The sequence below is a fragment of the Ambystoma mexicanum genome, chromosome 4p (genome assembly GCF_040938575.1).
Source record: "Ambystoma mexicanum isolate Mex_15411 chromosome 4p, UKY_AmexF1_1, whole genome shotgun sequence".
Classification (NCBI taxonomy): Eukaryota; Metazoa; Chordata; class Amphibia; order Caudata; family Ambystomatidae; genus Ambystoma; species Ambystoma mexicanum.
In genome coordinates this window covers 1,222,521,370-1,222,546,718 of record NC_090927.1, presented here as the reverse complement: position 1 = coordinate 1,222,546,718, position 25,349 = coordinate 1,222,521,370, and the positions used below count along the sequence as shown (strand labels likewise).

At 48.4% G+C, this 25,349-nt stretch overlaps 1 protein-coding gene across 4 annotated transcripts in view; it reads right to left on the bottom strand.

Annotated features, from left to right (window-relative positions):
* The window catches only part of MAP4K3 (mitogen-activated protein kinase kinase kinase kinase 3), a 2,398,077-nt gene that overhangs the window by 320,522 nt on the left and 2,052,206 nt on the right, over positions 1-25,349 (bottom strand). For all 4 annotated transcript variants that reach the window (XM_069606874.1, XM_069606875.1, XM_069606876.1 and 1 more), the window contains one exon: positions 12,728-12,831. In XM_069606874.1, coding sequence (XP_069462975.1) covers positions 12,728-12,831 — 104 coding nt within the window. The remainder of the gene's footprint in view (positions 1-12,727; positions 12,832-25,349) is intronic.

The following is a 25,349-nucleotide window of genomic DNA, read 5'->3' as shown; positions in this document are numbered from 1 at the left end:
GATTCTGGTAGGGTTTTACATGTAGCGATCCTCTCAAACAATGTGGAGATGAATCTTGCCCACAGAGAACTATTTGTTTTCAGCATCACGTTGGAAATACCATCTGGGCCAGCGGCTCTGGAATTATTTAATTTTTGAATGGCGCGTTTGATGTCCTCCGCTGTTTCAGGAGTAGGCCAATTACAAGAGTTCCCAATTGCTGGTTTTGTGCATTCGCTATTTTGTATATCAAAGACTGCTGTGTAATGGGAGACCCATCTTGCGTCATTTACCCCATTCGCCATATCATAGGCCGATTTAACTGATCCAGTATTTATTATTTCCCATAACTGACGTGCGTCTTTTCGCAAAATGGTCTTTAGCATGATTTCCGCTTGCTCTTGATCGCGCTGGGTGTTGAATGCTTTTAGCCAATTTCTATAGCGCAGCCGCCGCTTTTTCATTTGGTCAGCACTTTTTTTGCCTTTTCCTTTCTTTATCTTTGTTAGATCGCTGCGTAGTTTCTTGGCTGAGCACAGGATTTCGCTGAAAGGATGTCTATTGATTACATGATGGATCTTTTGATTAGCGATGTCTGCTCTGATCTGCATCAGGAGCGGGCTATAGTTGATATTTGGAGTCGCTGTAGCAGTTGTCACGTAATTTTCAGTGAACATGGACAGTTGTTTGGCGTTAATTTTCAGCCTTGATCCTGAGTTGTTTGTCGTAATCGGCTCCGTATATTTGGTTTCTAGTCGTGGCACCGCCATATCGTGCCATGTCATCATTAATGCATCATGATCACTTATTGTCGATTTTACTGTTGTCAGGTGAATGATTTTGCTTAATAGATTTCTCGATGTCCAAATATAATCTAGAGTTTTGTTACTCGATCCACGGTGCCATGTCGGTGCAGCAGGGATGTCTCCATTTGTGCAACCATTTAGCATCGAACAGTTTCTTGTCGTCATCTCGTTCATCCAGCGAGCGCCTCTGTCGATTGCATCGTCAGCTGACAGGATGTTTGTTTTTTGGTGTGATTTGCATTCCGTGAACCAAGAGTAGTTTAGATCACCGCAAATGATTATTCTTGGTCCATTGTAAGTGATTAAACAATCATCGATCAATGCAGCGACAGTAGTTATAAATTTGATTTGGGAGATCATCGCTGGATTCCAATACACGTTGATGATTAACATGTGGTCTCCCGGCCCCTTATTGATCATCGGTAATTTTACTGTTGTTGCTTGAATGAAGAGGTTCGGGTTTATGGCTTTTATAATGGCCCAGTTTAAGTTATTTTTGATCATCGTGATGAGCCCAGCGAATGGTCGATCAGACTCATTCTTGCCCGCGGCGTTGAACAGTATTGTGTATCCATCGCATGATGGTTTAAGCCTGAGCCACGTTTCTTGTAGGCATATAAGCGTACAATCATCAAATTGTGAACATTTCTCCTGGAATAAATGGGTGAATCCTCTTGTGTTCCAAGAGACCAAGCGGTGAGTGACGATCTTTCCGGGGATCGTTTCCTAGAGGTCCCTTCTCTTCAGAGCTTTGGAATTCCAGCGTGAGTTTGAAGAGACTGTTTGGGCCGACGTGGGTGAAGATCTTAACTGGTCTCGTAGATCAGCGCGTTTTCGCTCATCGTTCTGTTGGGCGAGTAGGCTTGAATTTAGGTCTCGTTGATGGGAGGCACCTTCGTCTGAGAACTGTACAACAAAGCCAAAAAATAGCAGATCCTCTTTTGCGTCGAGTAATTGTCTGGCAATTAATTTTGACTTAAGGTGTAGAGTAACCCAGTCTAATCTTGCCTCTGACATGTATTCCACGACTACAATGTCGTCGGAATCAATTGTACGTAAAGTAGGTATTGTGTGCAATAGTTTAATGATATTGCGGTGATTGAGGTTTACCTCATTTTGGTCGCTTAAGACATTTTCGAGTTGTAGTTTCCAGCTGTTGCACTTTACTGATTTGACAAATTGGTGGGAGCTTGTTTTGTTTTGCCCATCACATTTGGCTTTTTGAGCTCTTGTCTGTTTAGGATTTGGATTTCCTAGTAAAGGGGAAGTGTTGCGCCGATTTTGTTCTTTGCAGTGTTTATCTGTAGTAGCTGCTTTAGCAGACTCGGCTACGACCTGGGAATTACTGCTTATTCCCTTCGTTGCTGCGTTAGTTGGCCGAGGGTTTTGTGGTCTCTTATCAGCTGTTGTCTTAATTAATGTGGCCGCATCCATTTTTCTATTTTTGTTATCCCAACTTTTTGCCATGGGTTCCTCGGATCCGTCGTCCACTGAGTAGGTCAATAGGTCACAAAGATCTATCGACTGCTCACTCTTGGACTCTTCATCACTTATCTCTTCTCTCGCTCTCTTATGGGCTGTATTTGCCTCCGTATTCGATTTGTTTTCCTCTTCTTTTTTTTGTTTTTTCCGTTTAGCAGGTTTCCGTTCTTCGTCGCTTGATTGAACATACTGAAGGGCGGAGGAGTTGTGATATTCCTTATGAATCTTTTTGCCTCATTAGTTCGTGGTCTCTTTGCTTTTGGTTCAGTTCTTGTTTTAGGACATTTGGCTATTGGCTATTGGCTTAGATTCAACTTGGGATTTTTTTCCGTCTGCTACCTTTATCGTTTTTGCTTGCCCTGAAAAAATGCCAAAGGACAATTTGGTAATCAGGTTGTGCACGTCTGGGTTAGTATGAGCATCGAACGTGCTTGGTAATGTAGTTTCTTTTATCGATACTTTCTCAGTCTCTTCTGACAACTTGACATTTGCTGTCTTGCTCGTTGAAGTTGGATCAAGGGTTTCCTTCTCTTCACGTGCAGGACTCGATCCCATTGATGCGGCTGGTGCCGTCTTTGAAGTCATATGCTTGGTTACGGGTGTATTCAATGCAAGCGACTGTGTTGCAGTTTCCATTTCAATGTGTTCAATGATCGAGGACTCTTTAGGGGTGTGCATAGGCCCATTTGGATTTGGCACTAGCTTCATTATCGATCTTAGTTCAGTCGAACTACACGCCTTTTCCACCCTAGGATCATGTTTAGATGTCGTATTATGTCGCATTCATTTTGTGCATTCTATGACGGCCTGCATCAAATCGGCTTTATCATTTGATTCTTGTCTTGCAATGTCGCTTAAGCGCGATTGCCAGCATCGTGAGGCATCGGCTTCATAATCGAGTCTCTTGGTGATATTTTGCGCGAGCGTTTCCAGCGTACACATTTTGGTGTTTAGTGTAGCCAGCACTGAAAGATGGTCTTTTAAAGAGTCGTGCAGGGCTTCGTATAACTTCATAAATGGAATCATGGCGATCAATGTTGCTGCTAGTACGTTGTTGTGAATTTGTACACCAGCAGCAGTAGACAAATGAGCTTTGTTCTTGGCATCAGAGTCTGTTTCACTATCAAGGGTGGATGATGCGTCTAAAGATTGTAAGCACGCTTTTGAAGTCTCGTTTATTTTGACGAAAGCGTTGGATTTCCTTCTGTCGTCATTGGCCATTCTGCAACCTGCAGGAGTTTTCGTATGGGGTGTACTTGTGTTAGAGAGCGGCGGATTCGGGCTAGCTCTGCTTCCGCCGTAAATGTTATCACAAGGTTTTCCATATTTTTGAATGAAGCTGTCTTCTAATCTCTCACGCATCGTTAGGAAGTCGGCTTTCAGTCTTTCAGTTAAGCGCGCTTCTCTCACGGCCAACTCTGATGCAGACGGCTCCTTATGCCTTGGAGTTGTATTCGCATGAGCGGCCGCATGACCAGAGCCCCCTTCGACTTTTTTAATCAATTCATTATTTGGGTCAAGCTTTGCTTGTTTTTTAAAGGGGGAGTCTGTTTTATTTCATCGACATACGTTCGTTTTATGGGTCTGGGGTCACTTAGTAAGTCTACATTAGTTCTCAAGCTATCTGTGATGTATAAAAGGTTATTCCTGTTAGCTGGAGTGCCTTGTATCGAGGGAGTCGGTATACTTGAGCCACGGGTTTGAGAGAGTGTAGACACGTCAGGCTCATGATTTTGGCCTGCCTCATGGGCTTCCCGCACACCCGCGGCTTGTACGTTCGTTAAGCAGCCGGGGTCGATGAAGAGTCTGGCTGTTGGTGCCGCGTTGGTGAACGTGGCCGAAGGATCTTCGATGCTGTTCTCGCTCGTTATTCGTAGCGCTAGCAATTCGGAGTCGGTTACATCAAAGGGTGATTCACTCGCGTCGATATAGACTGATGGCGACGGTAGAACTGGGTCTACAGCTGTTGATGTTTTGTTCATTTTAGTGGTCTCCGATAGCTCGCACTGTGTGATGGTTCCGGCTGGTTTCCCTGTTTCAGGTAATCGATTGTCTTGACATTGTTGTGCTTCATGCACCTGTACTATCTGGGGGTCCTGGAATGCAGTGGGGTCTGCCTTTTTTGATGCCACTGTTGCCAGTAATTGTAATGACGGTATTGCTGAGTTGTCTTTTTTACATGGGACAACATATGAATCGGAGTTTGCAGCATTGCTTATCTGTAACTCCAAACTATTGGTCAAGTTACGGCGCAGCTGCAATACTTTGAGGCGCGTTTGGGGGCCAGAGGGCGAAGGCCGGGACGGTGGCGGGGGCATAGACTGATTTTGGGGTGCCCCGCCTAAATTAACAGTCGAAGCGCCACGAGTCATTTGGTCAAATCGTGAGCCGCGAGAGCTACGGTAGACCAGTAAGGCTTTTCAGTGACTCACAATCACTGTTTGCAATGGGCGGCAGCTCCAACAATAGTCGTGAATTCGAAATTCGTGTGAAGGCAGGGTGGAGCAGGTAGAAAGAGCACCTTATAAATGCTATTTGCTATTTGCAAGTAATTTGAAGAAAAAAAAAATGGCAGGGAGACAGGGAGAGAGTGAGGAGAGTGGGGAGAGGGTCGAGTGGATAGAGTAGCTAGAATGGCAAGCGTACGGATCTTACCCACTCTGCCTCTACTGTGAGCCGCACTGTCTCGGCGGTTCAGCGGTTCCGCTCCTAAGCCGCTCCGTGGTCGCTCCGTGGCCGCTCCGTCGTTGCTGACGAGCTCGTAGTAAGCAGCAACAGACAGCAACACACAGACCCAGGCGGCCCTTCGGCACCGGCACCGGAGTCAAAAGCCAACGCCAACGTCCTCAACACCGGCCCTTCTGTCTTTACCATGTAATCCTCCACTCATGTAACCTAAACTGAACATACTTGTTATACCAACTGTATTTACACTATCCTCATCCTCTTCCAGTCCGTCGCGCCACAGCTAGGACAGCTAACAGGCTCCGTGGCGCTGATGCCGAGTTGTTTGTTAATGTTTTGTTGGAGTTTGGGTTTTATTCCTCAAGTTGGGGGAGGGATGTGGGCGGGGGGGATAGGGAGTTATGTTGAAAAAGTCTTGGTAACCACCAGAGAGGTCACATATGATGCACTAATACTGCACGGGATCTCAGATGTAGTAACCCATCGGCTCAGGCCGAGATGGCATGGTCAGACTCAAACCCACGGTACAAAACTCAGATTACCCCTCCACACTAATGGCGGATAATAGCCTAACCTTCATGAGCTGGAATGTTAGGGGTCTGGGCAACTACAGAAAGATGCGACAAATACAACTCTATGCGGAGCGTCATAGTGTTCAAGTCCTATGTTTGCAAGAAACCCATGCTCGCTCCGATCAGTGCGAGAAATTCGCTAAACAGTGGGGACCCCAGAGGTACTACACAAACTACTCCACTCAACGTAGAGGTACCCTGACTTTAATTCATCGGAACCTTAAGTTCAGCTGCTCCCAGTTGCATGTGGACCCCCTGGGGAGATATGTATTTATTGTTGGTAAACTACAAAATCTAGAGGTGGCTTTTCTGAATATATGTGGACCCAAAATTGACGACCCTGACTTTTACCTGCACCCAGCCTCGATTCTTGAAAGTTACCCCCAGATCCCGATCATATGGGGTGGAGACTTCAACACGGTCTTAGATGTCACCCTAGACAAGTCGGGCACTAGACCTCGTCAGCTCTCAAGGGCAGCTTACACGATCCTCACAACTTTACCCCGGCTTGCTGTGGTGGACACTTGGCGCCTAATGTACCCTGACTCCCGCGTGTACACCTATTATTCTTAAGTCCATGATTCCCACTCTAGAATAGATAGATGGCTCGTGTCCGACATACTAATTAGACGCCTATCTCACCTGGCAATCCTCCCCAGAACACTGTCCGATCACTCCCCGGTGGTCGTCTCTCTAACCTGGGGGCATGACCCTGGAAAGACTAGGCAATGGAAAATGAGACCCCATGTCCTCCTGGACCAAACCTTCGCCTCCGAACTTGAGTCCTCCATTGAGGAGTTTTTTTAGGTCAACACTGATTCAGTATCCTCACGGTCCACCCTCTGGGAATCATTCAAAGCATATGTCAGGGGTATTGCCATATCTAAAGGTTGTGGCATTCTGAAACATATTCGGGAAGATATCGCTGATAGCAAATCATCCCTGGCCACCCTGGAATCCCAATATGCACAAGATCACTCTCCCACGGCACTGGCAACACTGGGTCGGGAGCTGGATAGATTCCGCGGCCTTGCAGAGCGTGAAGATAAATTCCTTGATGATCCCCGGGCAGTTATACGATACGGGGAGGGCGAGCGGCCAGGCCGCATACTCGCCAGGCTAATTCGCCACAAGTTTGCTGCCCCCAGCATCCCGGCAATTGAAAGGGCTGATAGTATGCTGGCTACCTCATCTCAGGACATCAACACAGAGTTACTTACATTTTACACATCCCTGTACGCGAAAGCCAATGAACCCCATGTCTCGGAAATCGACGCCTATCTGGAGGAACTCCCTCTCACAGCCCTATCTATGGATGCCTCTGCTTCCCTAGAGAGACCCTTCACCGTCTAAGAGCTGACCGAGGCCATCGAGGCACTCGCCGCGGGTAAGGACCCCGGCCCAGATGGTCTCCCCATGGAATTTTACAAGCGGTATAAATCTAGCTTGGCTCCACAATTACTAGCACTATGGGAGGAGGCCTGCGAGGTAGGCACACTCTCCCCCTCTCTCCGTGAGGCCATGATAACAGTTCTCCTCAAACCCGGTAAACGTCCTACCCTTTATGGCTCATATCGCCCCCTCTCGCTAATAAACTGACGTTAAAATACATGCTAAACTACTGGCGAACCGCCTAGCTCCACTCATGCCCCACATCATACATCCTGACCAGGCAGGTTTCATCCCAGGTAGGCCCCACATCACTAAACCTTAGGCGGATCTTCAATGTGATCAGTAGGATCAACTCAAATACACATACACAGGCAGTGGCAGCCACCCTGGACATGCAAAAGGCTTTTGACTCAGTGTCTTGGGAATATTTGTGGCGAGTCATGGCAAAATGTGGATTTGGTTCTAACTTTCAATCCTGGGTCAGACTCCTCTATACCAACTCAGTGGCTAGACACCACACCGAGGATAGATGCTACACCCTTTTTCAGATAGCCAGAGGGAGGCGAGAGTGGTGTCCCTTCTCCCCGCTAATTTTCGCAATAGCGATTGAACCCTTTGCAGACATGATGCGCCAATCACATTCCCACAGGGGCTTACACACGGCGGGGCAAGCAGATATTGTTTCCATATGCGACGACGGCGCCGCCTTGCTTTACATCCGCTCCCCAGAACCCAACCTAGCTCCAATCCTACACGACGTGACCAGATTTGGTCAGATATCTGGTCTCAAAGTAAACTACTCTAAATCGACCTTATTTCCTCTCACAAACAATACATAACCACCGACCGACCTTCAGGGTTTCACTTGGTCCCAATCAACCTTCACCTACCTAGGAGTGGCGGTCTTTCGGCACGTCGAGCAGTTGCGAGCTGACAACTATCAGAATTACTTAGCCAACCTATCGACCAAAACTGCAAGTTAGGCCAGACTTCCCATTTCTTTAGCGGGTAGAATTGGTATCCATAAAATGGTTGTATTGCCCCAACTCCTATACCGCTTTACAAACATTCCATTATGGCCGGGTGACAGATTCTTCAAGAAATTACGCGGCATTACTAATGCCTTCCTTTGGCACTCCGGTGCAGTCCGACTCAAATTTACTACACTCACCACTCCCAAGGAATCAGTGGGTTCGGCGCCCCCGACTTTCTCAGATACTGGGTAGTTGCTCAATCCCAATTTGCTTCCTACTGGTTCAGTACAGTTGACCCCCCCTCCTCATGTCCGACTTGAAAAACTAAAGGTTAGCGAACAAACAATTGGCTCCCTCATTCTCAAGCCCGTCCCACCCGATCCTGACTCACCGGACCCTGTGGTGAGCACATCACTCGCACTTACTAAAATATGGGTAATGGTCGCAACGCCTAATCCATTTCATGGTGACCTTCCACTCTGGAATTTTCTCCCTGATGTCCCATATATCCCTCAATCCACAGTCTCCCGCTGGTCGGAAGCTGGCTTCCTAACTCTACGCGATGTATTTAGATGGGACAACTTCCTGAAGTGGTCTGACTTTCCTTTACCCCTTAAGCGTAAACCATCAGCGTGGTTGCACTATTCCTCGCTTCAGAGGGTCCTCAAAGACAAATATCCCGAGTTTCCTGCAATCCCTCTGGATGATCCTGTAATAACTGAACTGTGTTCTTCCGATGCCTTCAGAGGGAAAGTATCTAGACTCTATAACATGCTGCAGACCAGAGCCGCCCCCTCCTTTGTCAAACAAAAATTCAAATGGGAGGAAGACCTCGGAGTCGAGATTACTGATGAGCGCTGGTCTCGAATGTGTTCACGTACCCAGGAGGTGTCTTACAACTCCAGGTTTAAGTTGGTTCAGTTCAAGGTACTACACCGGTATCACCACACACCAGCTAAATTACACCACATGTTCCAGGAGTTCTCGCCTCGCTGCCCCAGATGTGGAAGCGAACAAGCTACTTACCTGCATATGATCTGGCATTGCTCACACCTAACGCAATACTGGCAGGACATATGCACTTCTATGTCAGACATACTAGACTGCACCATCGATCCTTCTATGCGCTGCCTCTTCCATGAGCTCCCCAGTCTCAAACGCGACTCTAGGAAGTTAGCGGGACTATGTATGTTGCTGGCAGTGCGCTGTATACTACTGTGCTGGCTTCGCCCCAGTGCGCCCACACACGGCCAATGGCTTTCAGCGGTCACCTGGGCGCACGACACCGAGGAGGCCTGGGGGGGCCAGGCAACACCCACACTCCAGACCTAGGGACATCTGGTGACGAATTTCGCGAACACATGTCTGCCCTGTCCTCCACCTCAGACTCTGGTACTTCCTCTCCCTCCCATTCTCCTCAGTAGCTCTCTATGAGACTCGACTCCCCTCAAGCCCAGGGCGCAATCCTTCCTCCAGCATCCATGCTAAATGTTCCATGGGTTAATAATGCATTGTATTATGGAATCTTTGTATGAGTTGCAGGCTGATGCCGTGATGTACCTTATCTGAGCAGTTTTGTGCGTTGTTCTTTTGTCCTCAATGGATTGTCAAGCTTATTAAATAAAGTTTAAAAAAAAAGAAAAGAAAAAAACCACACCGCTGGCTTTGTAAACAGGGTCGACCTGATAATCAGGGTCATCAACGCCGAAGATGGACTGCATTGAGTCAAAGAACCCTGATCTCGATAATGGCACAAACAAACCATCGCCGACTGTCAGTGCCGATCGCCAACAGAAAAGGCTTTGAGGCAAAAGTGGCTTTCGATGCCGATGGTTCTTTCGGCGCAGAGGGACACTCAGACGACCAATGGATGCCTTGGGTCTCAGCCGGCTTGGGGTCGGGAGCACCGAGCGCCGCATTTGCCACCAAAGCTTGCTAGTCGGGGAACAGAGCCACATCTACAGAAGTTGTCCTTTCAAAACATTTGAGCATAGAAGTTTTAAAATGTTACCACTCTTCCTGAGTGGTCGGCCCGAGCAAGGGCTTACCTCATTCCAATGACGAGCTGGACTTGCATGCATGACAGTGGTGCTGCTGCTTCTTCCATGAGTAAGACGACGAATGGCTCCTGCAATGGGACTGTTTCTTGGTCTTCTTGCAAAGTCGTTCCTTCCCCTTGACGGGGGTGGGATCCTCAGTCTCGGCCTCCGAAGACCGGAGTAGCAACCACGCCAGAGACATGGCACATTGTTTCCCAGACCTCTCATGTAGGGATCTCGGCTGCATCTTTGCGCACAATGCACAAGCTTCCGTGGCGTTACTAACACCTAGACACCACAGACCGACTTCATGGGGGTTGGTCACGTACATTTTGGCCGCTCAGTCGTAGGATCAGTTGAAGCCCGAAACCCTGTGAAACGACATTGCGTTGAGGTTTTCAAATAAAACGTATAAATCGACCAAAAAAAACATTGAGTAAACTTGGGATGCGTTCCTGATGCAGCGTGCAAGTGCACGGAAAGAAGTAACTGAAGTATGGGGCGTAGTGGCGTGCTATATATATATATATATACTACGCCTGACATCACTTCCATAGCAGACGATTGAGAGATGGACAAGACGGATCGACAGCAGAGTCGAGGTCAACTACGCCCCCTGCCGAAAAGTTTCTAAGCAGCAGAGCTGGATGATGGATATCTATCAAGATGAGAAATCTGCAGGAGAATAGCAATCCACTGAAAGTAGTGTTTGGCAAATGTGTGCAGGGAGGCCAACATAGCTGCCTGGCAAATGTCCAGAACTGGGACTCATGTCTGCAGGACCCCTTTCGGGGTGGGACCATACTGATTTGCATATGTCTTTCCCCTTTTGTAATGACTTGGCAGGCGAAGAACGATGTTTTAGTGGGTTGCCCAGAGCAATGCCAAAGGTTAAGGTTCATTCTAAACCTTCCAGTCATCACCTCTTTCATTTTGCTGCAGGGCACAGGTGGCGACCAGTCCCCTGATATAATGAACTTTGAGGCCCTCAGACACATCTTTCCCAGCCAGATCATAGCATTCTGAGATGCAAATAGTGATCCACTTTGACAGTGCCTGTTTTATTGCAGCCACCAGCGTAAGGCACATGAATCTCGTCATCCTTCTTGATGTCCCTAGTCCGAGAGACATAGAAGCGCGGAGCCAGCACTAGCATTAATCACCCTGAGTGCAAGACCGCCCAAAGCAAAAACGTTCTTCACCCATGCATCCAGTTTGTTACTTTCCCTGTCTGGGGGTAGGGAAGTGAAAGTGAAGGTCCACAGGAAGTGGTAGGGGCTTGCACCATCAAGCTCTCATAGGTATGGGGGGGCATGTGTGGAAAAATAAAAGCTGGGTCAGAGGGGGCTGGACAAGGTTTATGTGCTGGCTCCCTATCAACAGCAGGGATTGAGGCAGGCTTCTCCCATACTTCTGGTAGTAGGGCATTAACTGCCACATGGAAAGCTAACAGTTTTTCTTTCTTGGCGCTATATCCAGGTGGTCCATGAGTTCGTACTGAACTTTAGGTCTGGACAGTCCTAAGGTGCCAACCACCTTTCCCATCAAATGTTGAAGATGCATGAGGCATCGCCAAGAGTCTGGGCTGGAAGAATGATCAGCTCTGGGGAAGTATCCAGGCCACTGGCTTCCAGGAGATCTGTGGCTAGTTCCACTAAGTCCTTAGCATCTCCAAAGAACTCCTGTGGGGGAGACTCTTTCCTCTCCCTGGCGCAGCGGTTCCATCCAAAGGGCCCCCTTCTTGATAGTAGATCCGACTCATCTTCGACAGAAAGGGTTGTAAGGGGAGAGGAGCATATTCGAAGGCTGCATGGGTGCAACTGGTGCTATACCACACTGAAGCAGTGTTTAGTGCCAGCAACGAGGTCAGGATGCCCAAAGGCAGAGCCAGGTCCTTGATCAAGAGTGCATTGATCCACCTTTTTCCTTGTGAAAATAGGTTAAAGGATTTGCCATCCGCTCCCAACGGGCCTTATGGTACATGGATTGACACGACCCATCGCCGAAGTTGTTTTGATCCTCTCCGAGACGGTATAAACATATCCTTTGGGCGTCAGGTTGAAGCCAGAGTATTTGGCGGGTTTGGGCAGGTTGTTGAAAAGTGTTTCGAACAAAGTAGCATGTTCCCAAAAGCATACAGAGTGCACAGAAAAAAGTAATAAGGCAAGTCATTGGCTGAGCCTCAATATAAACAGGCCCCAACCTCATGTCCGATACAGGGTGCACAGAGGTGTCAGATGGGGATGACGTAGAGCCACGCTGCGCCCCTGGTGGTGGAAAAGCTACCAAAGATCAGCTTTGCTTCTAATAGAATATCATAAATGAGGAATCTGTGGGAGGAATTCATTTGAAACAGTGAGAGCGACAACCTTGGTCATTCCTGATAGAAAATATCAGAAAAGTTTAGCAAATGCTAGTGACACCAAATGAGAGCCACGGACTCAAATGAGATTTTGCAAGTAAGCTGGTATATGTTGCGCTTTGAAACAAAATTTACAAATGCACAAATAAATAAATGTTTTTTAGAGAGAATATCACCAAATAGAAAAAGAGTACTATAGAAACAGATTATAGTCAGAAGGCATATCCTGTTGAAATATGGTTTACCTACTGAGATCATTTGAAATATTTGCACATGTGACAGTGTATCATTTAAAGATTCCAGATCTGTTTGCTTACAGAAAGGTAAAAAAGATATCAAACTCACTTCTCCCAAAGAAACTATCTGGGGAAATAAGTCTCATTTATATTAGTGATCTTTCAAATATTCCATGCAAGTAGGACTGCTACAGCCTTACCTTAATTAACATAAACTTCTGCATTGGTTCGACCCACTCCAACAAGACAATGCTAGCTTGCAATGCTCCACATAGATATTTGTGGCCCGTGTATGGATTCCTCACTGTCAATAAAGAAACAAGTAATATACTTTTAATAGTAACATTTATTCCAAAGACTACTCATGGCGCCCAAAATATTAATCTGTAATCACACTATGGAAAAGAGTCACTGCCTTTAAAATTAATGCACAATGTCACAAAAAAAGAGTGCAACAGTTGGGAGGAAATTTCAATTTTCACATTATAATTTACAATAATGGTGTCTGAACCAGTTTATTTTTATTCCAGAACATAATCAAAAAGGGTATTTCATATAAAGTGATAGTTACACATTATTAAGCAATCTATTTTAAGTTTGATTTAAATCATTTACTTCACTTGCCTCTTCGTTATCCAAAATAGATACAATCTATTTCCAACATGGCAATGCATATCACAAAATGGTTTCTCATAAATGTTCTTACCTTTAAGAATGTCTTTGATGCTTTTAAACCAACATACCAAAGAAAGTTTTTACCTAAAACTCAACAAAGCAATATACAGATGTTAAAGGTCGAGAATGAACAAGTTACTTACCTTTCTGTAATTTTCTTTGTGATGGCGGTTCCTCCGACAGATTCCTCATCTCTGATATCCATCTCCCAACGCCAGCTGCTCTTCGGAAACCCAGGCGACACAGCGCAGTTCCATATCGGCTTCGCCAGACATGATATTGTGGTCAGTATTTACAGATGCACCACACCCTGCAACCTCAGTTAATCCCTTTTTCCCTAGCACTCTGATGCTGAGGGACCACAGAGCAGCAGATGGGGGCTGGGGGTGGGGGGGTAGGGAGGGAAGAGTTGTGAATGTGAGGAATCCGTGGGAGGAATGTCCATCAGGAGGAGAAATTAATGGCTGTAATGATCTTTCTATGGATTCTTCTCCTGCAGATTCCTCATCTGATAGATATCCTCATCCAGCTCTGCTGCTCAAACTTTTCCGACAGGGTGGACACGACTTGGCGTTCGATCCATCTTGCTCAGTGCGCGATTATCAGCTCCGGACGTGACGTCAGGTGTCATATATATACCACATCACTACGCCCCATACCTCAGTTCCCCACTTTTTCCCGTGCTTGAACGCAGCAGAGGAAAATGATGGGAGGCAAGGCTAATAAGCCTGTAAAAAACGGAATAGGAAACATCCCAAAGGGGTGAAACCCTGTCAAATCAGTAAATGGAAAGAACATTTTTTTTGTAAAAAACATGCAGCTAGCCAGATAGAAGCAGTCACCTCAGACCCATCACGAGGCATCTCTTTGCTTGGACAGAAGCGCAAAGCCATAACTTTCTGAGCAGGGATGGATGGGTGGGGTGACAAGGAAACTGTGGGAGAAGAATCCGAAGAAAGATCATGACGTTAAGTAATGTCCCCTTCAATTGATTGCTTTTCTCCCACAGACTCCTAGTCTGATAAACTCCCGAGCAGTTAGGATGACAGAGGTGGGCAGAAAGTGTCGGAGTAGCAGATTTTGCAGCACTGCCTTACCAAAACGTGCATCTGCCACGCGGGCAACGTCCAGACAATAGTGACTGGTAAATGTGTGCAAGGATGACCATGTGGCAGCACGACTGTAATGCTTCTGCATCTCTGCCTCTGGGTGGCGCGTCTTCAGACCCGTGGGTGTTTTCTGACATCTTCAGAGAAGCCCCTAAATCATTATTTGACATTTCCTTTCCGAAATCGGTATTTCTGAAAACATGGTCTTCAATTCCTATAATGCACCTTGCAGCAGTTCTCATTTCCTGGTTATTCTTATGCATCATTGTTGGAACCACAATCCCCAGAAGCCCTAAAGATCAGTGCTACTTTCACCTTCCCAGGACCAGAGAGGGAGGAGGCCGATTACCTTCAGGTGTGATGCTCCAGGTGCTGCTAATTAGCCTACTTCAGCACAGGGAAAGGCAGTATTTAACCTCTTAAATTCCAAGGACGAGGTATCTCGTCCTTAACATTATGTTTGTAGTGCCAAGGACGAGATAGCTTGTCCTTTTTTGGCATTCCGTTTTGTGCGATCCCTGCAAGGCAGGGATCGCACAAAACAGAAATCCAACCCCGGGCTATGTGAGGGGGAGGTTCCTCCTCACGGCCCGGGGGTTGGATTTCTTTCAGTTTCAGGCCCTTCAGGCCCTTCTCCCTCAATCTCCGGCTTTATGGAGCCGTTGAGATCGAGGGAGGTGTCGTTGGAAAGGGGAGACTCTCCCCTTTCCAACGTCACCTTTTTTGAGGCATTGCTGGTCGCGGATCGGGCGCAGAGCGCTCGATCCACGGCCAGCAATGCCACTGGATGAGCATGAATGTGTTTGTGATGTGGGGAGCGTGAGGGGGCTGCTTACTATGTAAGCGGCCCTCTCCACCCCCGCAGGCCCCCAATGCATGGGGCTGCACGTTTGGGCCCATCTGCCCTAGGGAAGGGCCCAAACAAATTAAATAAAAATAACAAATGGGTGGTTTTAGGAGGGTGGGGGGGCACTAGACCACCAGGTGAATTTTATTTTGAAAGGGGGGTGGCCCTCCCCCCACCCCAAGTGGATGTGGGGGCACTTCATGTAGCTCTCCCTGGGGCAGATTTCTGCCCCTAGGAAGGGGCATCTGTCCCCAGGGAGGACTACATGAGATGCCCACCCCATCCATTTGGGGTCGGGGGGAGAGGGCCACTAGAAAAGTATGGGCAGGCCCCCCAAAGGATGGGGCCATAGGTTTGCTCCCCCCCGCCCTTGGGGGCAGATTGGCGCACTAATGTGCCCATCTGTCCCTACGTAGGTGGCAAACAAAAAAATAAAAGATCAAGAAATACCTGTGTCTGTAAGGGTGTCTGGCGGGGCACCCTAAACCACCAGTCATGTATGTCATGAAAAGCGGGGTGTTCCTCTTCCCCCCCAACCCAAAATGGAGAGGGATCTAATACCCTGGGGGCAGATTTCTGCCCCCATGTGACACTACAGAGGGCTATTTGAGATGGCCCCATCCATTTGGCGTGAGGGGTAGAGGGCAGCCAGAAAACATGGGACAGGCACCCCAAAGAATGGGGCAGTACATTTTGGGCACCCTGGGGGCAGATTGGCACACTAATGTGCCCATTGGCCCCTAGTTAAGTGGCAAAACAAAAAAAGAAAAGATCAAGAAATACCTGCGCCTTGGGGGATATGGGGGGTACCCTAAACCACCAGTATGTGCTAGGGAGAAGTCTCAGAAATGTGCTAATTCCCTCCAACTTAGAGACCCTCAGCAACTTTGCTGGATTTTGAGGACTTGGTTTCTTTAACCTGGAGAGACTAACACCTTTTTCCCACTCCCTCATGTATTTTAATGTGATTTTGAACTGTTTCTTTTGGTTAAGGAGTCTGACAAACTCCATAGGGATCATCTTTTACATTGGGTCACACAGCACCTTCAGTGCAGTGGCCCAGTGAAGTCTTTCAGATTTCCCAAAGGTTTAAATATCTTCTCTTGGATAAACTACTGTTTCCAAGAGCAGTAAAGTGAAATTGATTTTACTTACCATTGTAACTTTCTAGACCCAGCAAACACTATCTTACAATAGGGTGCTGGAGGGGTTACCTAGTATCCCCTTTGTCTTGGTTCTCATGTAATATTTTTATGTTACCCTTTTCTCACTGAATGGCTGGTGGCAGTGGTTTCCTTTTAACTACTATGGTGTGCATTTACCACGGGCTGCGTTCGCAGCTGCAGTAAAGCATCCAAGGGTGCAATTTTTTGTCAAAATGGTCTCGGTCTTCTTTTTTCACCATTTCTTTGTGGAAAGTTCCTTCTTGAGATTTACTCTGCACACCAAACCAGGTTTGGTCCCATTGTTCGCTTTTCCTTTGGTGGGATACACGAGTGAAGCCGTGTCTGGGCTCCAGGGTATCTGGGGTAGGCAGGAAGTGAGGGAGGTGCCCCAAACTCCCTGTGCTTTGTCTCCTAGGAGACCCAAATGCACTCTGTGGTGATTGGCCGGCTGACTGTCTGGCAAGGACAGCCACCCTGCTGGGTGACTGACAGCGAGGCTGGAAGGAATAGGAGAGAACTATATAAAAGGCGAGTCTTTTGGCTTGAAAGGCAGAGTTGACCACTGGACGAAGGATCGAAGAAGAACTTGAAAAGGACACCTGCTGCAACTCCTGGACCGTTGGTTTGGCCGGTGAAGCCCTGCTGCTGTGCTGAAACTCCAAATTCGTATCGACAGAGAAGCCCCTACAAGGACGACTTCTCCCCTTGAGTTGGTGGGACCAATCAACTCCAAAGTAAGTCACCTGGACAACCATCGCGGAGCTGGTTGAATTTCCACAGAGTTGCTGCTGGAAACCGTACAGCTAGGGAGAGGAACACCACGTTGTGTGTGTTGCTTTTAAGATGGCCAAGATCTCCAGGAAGATCCTCCAGACTCCCAGAAAGCATGAATGACAGAGGCCTGAGGCCCCTCAACAGAGTGCGGGACCCCAGAAGCAAGGAAAGTCCATCTCGACAACCAGGAACCGCAGTGTTGCTATTTGCAGTAGACGTGAGGAGCTGAAACACTGAACAGCCACTGAAAGTGACGTTTGGCGGTTGCAAGTTTTGACCGTCCCAGTGCAGTGCAGGAGTCCCCCGACGTCCTCCCTCTTGTCCCCACGACTGAGGCCCAGGAACAGTGAGATCTGCAGAGCTGCACTGGAACAGAAGTCATCTGCTGCATCTTTTCTTCATTTTAAAGGTACTGTTCAAAGTCTAAGAGAACTTACCTCTTGCTGTAGAGTTGCTTTCATCTTCTACAAATCTAATCACCTTGTGGCCCTACATTTGATTCTTCTTTTCATCAAAGACTCCTAAGAACTTGTGCAAAGACTTTTCCACTTAACTATCAGGAGTGCTTCCTCCTATATAAGACTTTTGCCCATTGATTTTGGCTTAGCCTAGGGTACTGAATGACTCTTCTTGGAGTATCCAAAAGTATTTGCCTGCTTAAGAAAATGTGTGGTCTCTTGTTGTTCTAAGAATCCTTTCCTTTGACTTATTACTATCTGATTCTAAATGCAAAAGTGATAGATTAATGTCCGCAGCACCCTAGCAAAGTGTATTTGAGTGTTACTTTTATATTGCTCCCTTCTGAAGAAGGCTTAGTCCAGGGGTCTGCAACCTGTGGCTCTCCAAATGTTTCAAACTACAATTCCCATGATGGCTGGCTATTGACTATGCTGGTTAAGGATGATGGAAGTTGTAGTCCAAAACATCTGGAGAGCCAAAGGTTGCAGACCCATGGTTAGTCTAACTGACTGATAGATAAATTAATAATTGTTTATTCAAGAAACCTTGGGTGTAAGAGTTTATTTGAATACCTGCAACTGTAAATCTCCGTGTAACTCCAATACAGAGAAGCCTGGCGGCTCAACACGCTACCAAACTGTGCAGTACAAGCTTATACCAAAGGTTGGGTTTCCTATACCTGTGGTCAGAGTTGTTAGTAGTGTTCCCAGAGGGTACTGCATACAAACGTTGCCAAACATGTCATGAAACGGATGGTGTCCCTCTGCTCCCCACACCGAAAATGGAGGAGAGGAATCTCATGCAGCTCTCCCTGGGGGCAGATTTCTGCACCCATGTGACGCTATGGAGGGCTACTTGAGATAGCCCCCAGTCCATTTGGGGAGGGTGGGGAGGTCCAGTACAAAACTTGACACAGGGCACCCAAAGCATGGGGCAGTGCGTTTTGCCCATCCTGGGTGCAGATAGGCCCATCTGCCCCCATGGCGAAGGGGCAAAACAAAAGAAAAAGAAGAACACTTTTTCTGTTGGTGTTTTGGTGGGCGCACTAGACACCAGCGATTATGATGAATGGAAGGGGGGTGACTGCTTTGCAAGGAAAGCAAGTGCATTGCTGTGTGTGGATCGCTGGATCAGCGCCTAGCAATGGCACAGCACATTGGTGTGATGCTTACTTCCTGTGAAGGAATTAATGTTGTGAGTACCCCCCCCCCAGGTGCTCAGTAGTGGAAGTTGATGATGGGTGCATGGCAGTGTGGGTTGCTTTTTGCTGGGCTGACACTGATAATATATGTATTTTACATTTACAGGTCTTGTACAGTTCGAGCCTCTCCTTTGTTATGCAAGTATGGAATTTGCATTTTCTCAACATTGTATATTACGCAGGGGGCAGATTGTTAGTCGGGTGGATGGGAACTGGGGCTGGAGTGTTGGTGGTGTGAGCAGGAGTGGGTGCTTGGGGGAGGAATTGTGGTGGCCTCAGACATACTTGCAGGGGCAGGCTACAAATTGCCCCCCAGACCAGCTGAACAGTGCTGTTCCCCTGGGAGGGCAGTTTGCCAATATGCCATCTGCACAATGTTTACTTAGAGCTGGGGGTTTCCATATGCCCATTGGTCTTATTCCAATTTGCTATCACAGTTTGCACTACACCCTTCCGTAGTGGTAGATGACTTGGATGTGCCATGTATCTGGTTGAAGGAATCGAAAAGTTTGCAGATAGCAGCCTGAAAATGTGGATTTATTATTGGTGGGCTGAGTACAGATTGTAATTCTTATTTGTTTCCTTTGCAGTTGTGGCTAATTGAAAGCTTCCGCCAAATTATGTAAACAGTAAAAGATTTCCTTTTGTTAGTATGCATTATAATGTGGGTGGATGGTGACTGTGGCTGTAGTGTCAGTGGTATGGGTGGGAACGGGTAGTGGGGAGGTCATGTGAGCAATGATTGGTGTGGCGAGAATAGCAGAAGGTGGCTGCTTTGTAGGAAAAATATATTAGTAAACAATTGCTACCACTTTTTAAAATATGTTTGCGCTAGGAATGCAGATGTTAATTTCTTCTGAGCATGCAATGCAGACTTGGTATGGAGCGCTTTCCTTTTATTGGAACGGTCAGCATTTATGTCGTTCAAGTCCAGCAGTGGTTCAAGTAAGCCCCACCAGGGTCTCCATCCTTTTGCATGGGGCAGAGCTGTAACGCAGGCCAGCCAGAGGCCTAGGACTGTCGGGGGTGATGTTGCTGGCCTTGGGCGCCCGTCTCCCATGTGGGTCTTTCGTAGCCCAAGTTCAGCAGTGGTTGCAGGGAGCCACGGCAGGGTCCCCATAGCTTCCTGGAGGGGAAAGCTGTAGCTCTGGCCAGCCAGAGGTCTTTGATGGTCGGGTTGATGCGAGACCTTGGGCACCTCCCTGCCTTGTTGGTCGATTGCCCCCAAGTTCACCATTGGTCATGGAGCTTTGGCCGAAGCTCTCTCAATGACACTGTCCAAAATTGTACCCATTTGTGATGATTGGCGCACATTCTGTCAGGGTGCCTATATCCAGAGAGCATACTGTGGAGTTCATTTTGTCAGAATAGTCACCCTGCCAAAGTATCACGGTGCAGTACGTGCTAGACAACTTACCACCATGCAATACAATTGGTGGGCCAGAGGAACAGAAACCTTCACTGCTTACAATTGTGCCAGCACAAATGTGCCATTGGCACAAGGTGACAGTGTGTCCTTCACTTCTTTCCCAGAAAAGTATGAGCCAATTACGTATTGATGTACTGTTCTCTGACATGTGAAGTGCATGTGAGATTGGGGGAAGTGTGCGTCTGGGATTGTTGTAAGAGATGTGCAGAATCAGTAGTTGTGCTAATTGATAAACTGTATGTGTGGCCATAATCATGGGGGATTTTCATATTTCCATTTCCTGATGAGGGTTGTGTGGATTATTGGGCACTCATTCATCCAAAGGGCTGCAGGTCATTTCAGATGGCCAACCACATCTATGTCTCAGAGGGATGCTCTCTCGGTCCACTGGTATGGTGTTGGGTGAACGCGCCTTCAGCAGCTCAGAGGAGCCATTAGCGATACCCAGGCAAATGGAGATGCCCCCTCCCCTTCCTTATAGTGGTGCACCTGGGAGAAAAGGATTTGGCGTCTAAGGGACGGAAAGGGGTACAGGAGCTATTGATGGCGGAACTGGAAAGGATATCACAGAAGTTTCCAAACACTGTGGTGGCCTGGTCCCAGATGATTCCCAGGAGGGATTGGAGAACTCCAGGGAAGGAAAGGGCCATCAACTCCTTGGTGAGGAAACTGAATGTCGAGCTGGCAAGACTGACAAAGGGCAATGATAGAATTCGGACAATTCACCATGGCTTCATCAAAGGTGAACTGATGTTTCACTGAGACGGGATGCACCTTTCAAAAAGAGGCATGGACATTTTCATTGCATACATTACCTTATGTGAATGAGCAGGGGGTTTTGTCAAAAGTATGCCAGCATTTGTCTGGAAGGCCCTGCCATGTACTTTCCTTATCTCCACTGTCTGCATCTTGATCCCCTCTGCCTTTTCAACTCACCCAATCACTGATACATTACGTGGCTGCTTCTCACTTCCATTTCCCATCCACCAGCACCCCAAGGAGGGGAGGGTGCAACGCACGTTGGCTGTCTCTGAATTGGTACTGTGGGTTCAATCCTCGTACCCACACTTGTATTTGTGTAATGTATAGCTGAAGATTACATCTTGCTTAGATTTTTTGTTGTCTGTTGTAGGTGCAGGTATGTTGTAGCGGTCTACCGACTTGTAAGAAAGCAGTGAGCTGGTCCTTAGCATTTCACGTGAGTGTTTGTAAAACAGTACTCCGTTTGTTGTAGCGTGCTGGAAGTACATCATATTGCAGAGGGCTGCTACAGCTTGTGAGCACAGTCTGGACATTTTGGCCTAGTTGTGTGGTGTAGGTCTGTGGCATTGACCACCACTTACTCTACTAGGTTCCATACTTTGAGAAGCACACATACGTATTGTTTCAGTCTATCTGTTCTTTGGGCAGTGAAAAGTTCCATAGCAACAGTAGTCATGGCTTCTCATCAAACAATGTCTGGTGTAGAGGCTTTCGCTTCAGTGATGGATGCCAGCTCGTAGCAAGCCACAAAGCCGGATGTGCAATCTGAAACAGTGCTTCTGAGGGGGAGCAAGAAGTTGATTGGGGAAGTGAGTTTTCAACTGATGCTAGTTCCTGCTCCTCATCATCATCTGATGACGAAGAGGATGAAAGAGTATGTGTATCTTTTACCACACTTAACACACAGAGGCGACCGGTGAGGGGACAAGCAGGATGTGCAAGTAATGTGCCAGATCCTGACATGGCTGATGAGTCGCAGTGGGTGCCTCCAGCAATGGTTCAGCCTGTTGTGCCCCCTTTCACTGGTATATCAGGGTGCTTAGTGAATACAGATGGGTTTCAGCATACTGACTTTTACAACCTTTTTGTTGATGGCTTTATTGCAGGTGTGGTTCAGCGAACCAATTTGTACGCTGCACAGTTCTTGAGGTCACAGGGTCCCACTCTCAAACCCCATTACAAAGCACAATCATGGGTTCCAGCGACCAATGTTGAGATGAGAAAATGTTGGGGTCTCATTCGGCTCATGGGAATATCGCCAAAGCAGTCTATCTAAATGTACTGGTCTACTCCGGTAAGATAGCTCAGCGGGTTGAGCACTCGCTGCTGCGATCTGCAGGTCATAGGTTCGAACCCCGGCAAGGCCAACTCAGCCTTTCACCCTTCCAAGGTCGATAAATTAGTACCAATTTTGGTTGGGTGAAATTGTATGTAAATATGTGCTCTATAAAGCGCTTAGCATAAAGGCACTATATAAATAACACATTATCATTACTGAAGCAGTATTTTCAACCCCTTTTTATCCAGCAAGGAACAAGTTACTTACGTGTAACTGTTGTTCTCCAGCATGGGTCTGGCATGGATTCACATGCTCATGAATATTCCCCGTCGTCGGGCTGGGAATCCTCGGTAAAGAAAAAATCAGTATCAGTTTCGTTTCTGATCTGTCTTTCGTAGTAGTAACCAATCACTGATCTCTGAGTCATACTGACCACAGCCAATGACTGCCCTCTACCTAAGCCCCGCCTCTGGCAGCCATCTTCAGATTTGGTAGCACGTGAAGTGGCAGTATGACCAAGTGAAGAGCTGCAGAGGGGTAGGCGGGAGGGTTCACATGTGAATCCATGCCAGACCCATGCTGGAGAACAACAGTTACAGGTAAGTAACTTGTTCCTTCTCCAGCATGGGGTCTGGCATGGATTCACATGCTCATGAATAAAGAATACATAGCAGTACACACATGCACAACCGCGGGAGGTGGCAAAGGCTCAACATTAAGCATTACATCAAACTCAACATTAAGCAATTCTTACCTCCTCACCAGGCTCACCTTAGGCGAACAGATTGCGCAGCACTGCTTGGCCGACCCTGGACTCCTCCCTGGAATCCCGATCGACGCAGTAGAATTTCGTGAAGGTGTGAGTCGACCTCTACGTAGCAGCCCTGCAGATGTCCAGCAGGGGCACACCAGATAAGAACGCCGTAGTAGCAGCGATTACTCTGGTCGAATGGGCTCTCGGACGGCCTGGCAGCGGTCGGTTAGCCAACCGGTGACAGTGCATGATGCAACCGGAGAGCCATCTGGAAATAGAAGACTTCGAGAGAGCCTTCCCTTGATTCAGAGGTCCAAAGTTCACGAACAGCTGTGATGTCCTCCGGAAACTCTTTGTGCAGTCCACGTAGAACTTCAGCGCTCTAGCCACATCCAGCGAGTGCAAAGTCCTCTCGGCCGGCAACAAAGGAGACGGGAAGAAAACAGGTAACACCAAGGGCTCGTTAAGATGGAAGTCCGACGGCACCTTGGGCATAAAGGAGGGGTGCGTCCTAAGCACCACCCTCGAGTCATGGAAAGTCAAGTACGGTGGTTTGCAGGATAGGGCCTGGATCTCTCCCACTCGTCGTGCTGAGATAATGGTCACCAGGAACGCAGTCTTCCACGACACAAACTTCATCGGTGCGGAGTGCATCGGCTCGAATGGGGGCCCCATGAGCCTGGTGAGCACCACGTTAAGTTCCCACGCCGGGGCCGGGGCCTTCACCGGCGGGAACGACCGGAACAGTCCTTTCATAAACTCTTTTACCAGTCGATAGGACCACAGGGACGTCCGTCCTGTGGTTCTGGTATATCTGGAGATCGCCGCCAGATGAATCTTAATGGAGGCATGGGCTAGCCCAGCCTTTGCCAGCGATAGCAGGTACGGCAGCACTTGAGGGGCCGTAATCCGTAGGGGGTTGATCTTCTGTGCTCGGCACCAGACAGAGAAGCTCTTCCACTTATGACCGTAGCATTTGAGAGTCGAGGACGCCCTGGCCTTTGCAAGAACCTCTCTGCAATCGGCCGGTATATTGTAGCCTCCAAACTCTAGCGCTGCAGGAGCCAAGCCTGCAGGTTCAGCGACGCCGGGTCGTGGTGGAAGATGGCGCCTCCTTCACTGGAGAGAAGGTCCGCATCCGCCGACAGCTTGATGGTAGGGGACGTTGACAAGTCCAGAAGGTCCGGGAACCAGATCTGCCTCGGCCACGCCGGTGCGACGAGGATCATCCTGCACCGGGACCTCTTGAGCTGGCTGATGAGTCGAAGCAGCAACGGCAACGGAGGGAATGCATACAGGTATAGGCCGTCCCAGGGGAACGAGAACGCGTCGCCCATTCTTCTCGGCTGTGGAAACCTGCTGGCGAACCTCTTGCACTTCGAGTTTGTCGCTGTTGCGAACAGGTCGATTTGGGGTTTGCCCCATCGTTGGAAGTGTTGGTCCACCTGATCCTGTCGCAGTTCCCACTCGTGACACGCGCGCAGCTCCCTGCTGAGCGAGTCGGCGATGGTGTTGCTTTCTCCTGCCAGGTGGAAGGGAACCAGGAACATCCCCTGGGCGACCGCCCAGTGCCACAGATCCTGTGCCTTCTGGGATAGGGCTGGGGATCTGGTGCCTCCCTGCTTCCGTATGTAGAACATTGTCGTGGTGTTGTCCGTGAAGATCCGCACCACCTTGCCCTTGAGCGACGGGAGGAACGATTTGAGAGCCCAGAACACGGCTCGGAGTTCCAGGACGTTGATGTGCAGGAGCCTCTCCTCCGGGAGCCAGAGGCCTCTTGCGTGGAGATCTCCGGTGTGGGCGCCCCAACCTTCCAGGGAGGCGTCTGTCGTCACCGTCTCCTGGTACGCTGGTGTCTGAAAGTCCTTGCCCGCCGTGAGGTGCGCTCGAACGCCCCACCACTGAATCGCTCGCCGGAACACCTCGTTGAGGGGGACCCTGTCTCCGAAGGTGCCCATCGCCTGCATCCAATGGGCGTCGAGAAATTCTTGAAGAGGGCGCATCCGTAGTCTGCAGAGGCACACCAGGTAGATGCAAGAGGACATCATCCCCAGGAGGGACTTGATGGACCTCACCCTGGCCACGTCCGTGGCAAGCAGGCGCTGGACTTTGCCTAGAATGGTGTTCGTCCGCTCTTCCGACGGGGCCGCCAGGCGCCTCACTGTATCGAGCTTTGCTCCCAGAAACAGGGCCACCTGCGACGCCACCAGGTGGGACTTTGGGTAGTTTATGGCGAATCCCAGGTCTGTGAGTAGCTGGACGGTCCTCGCAGTGTGTTCGACGGCGAGTTCCTTCGTTCTTGAGCGGATGAGCCAGTCGTCCAGGTAGGGGTAGACGTGAATCCCCTGCAGGCGCAGCCGCACCGCC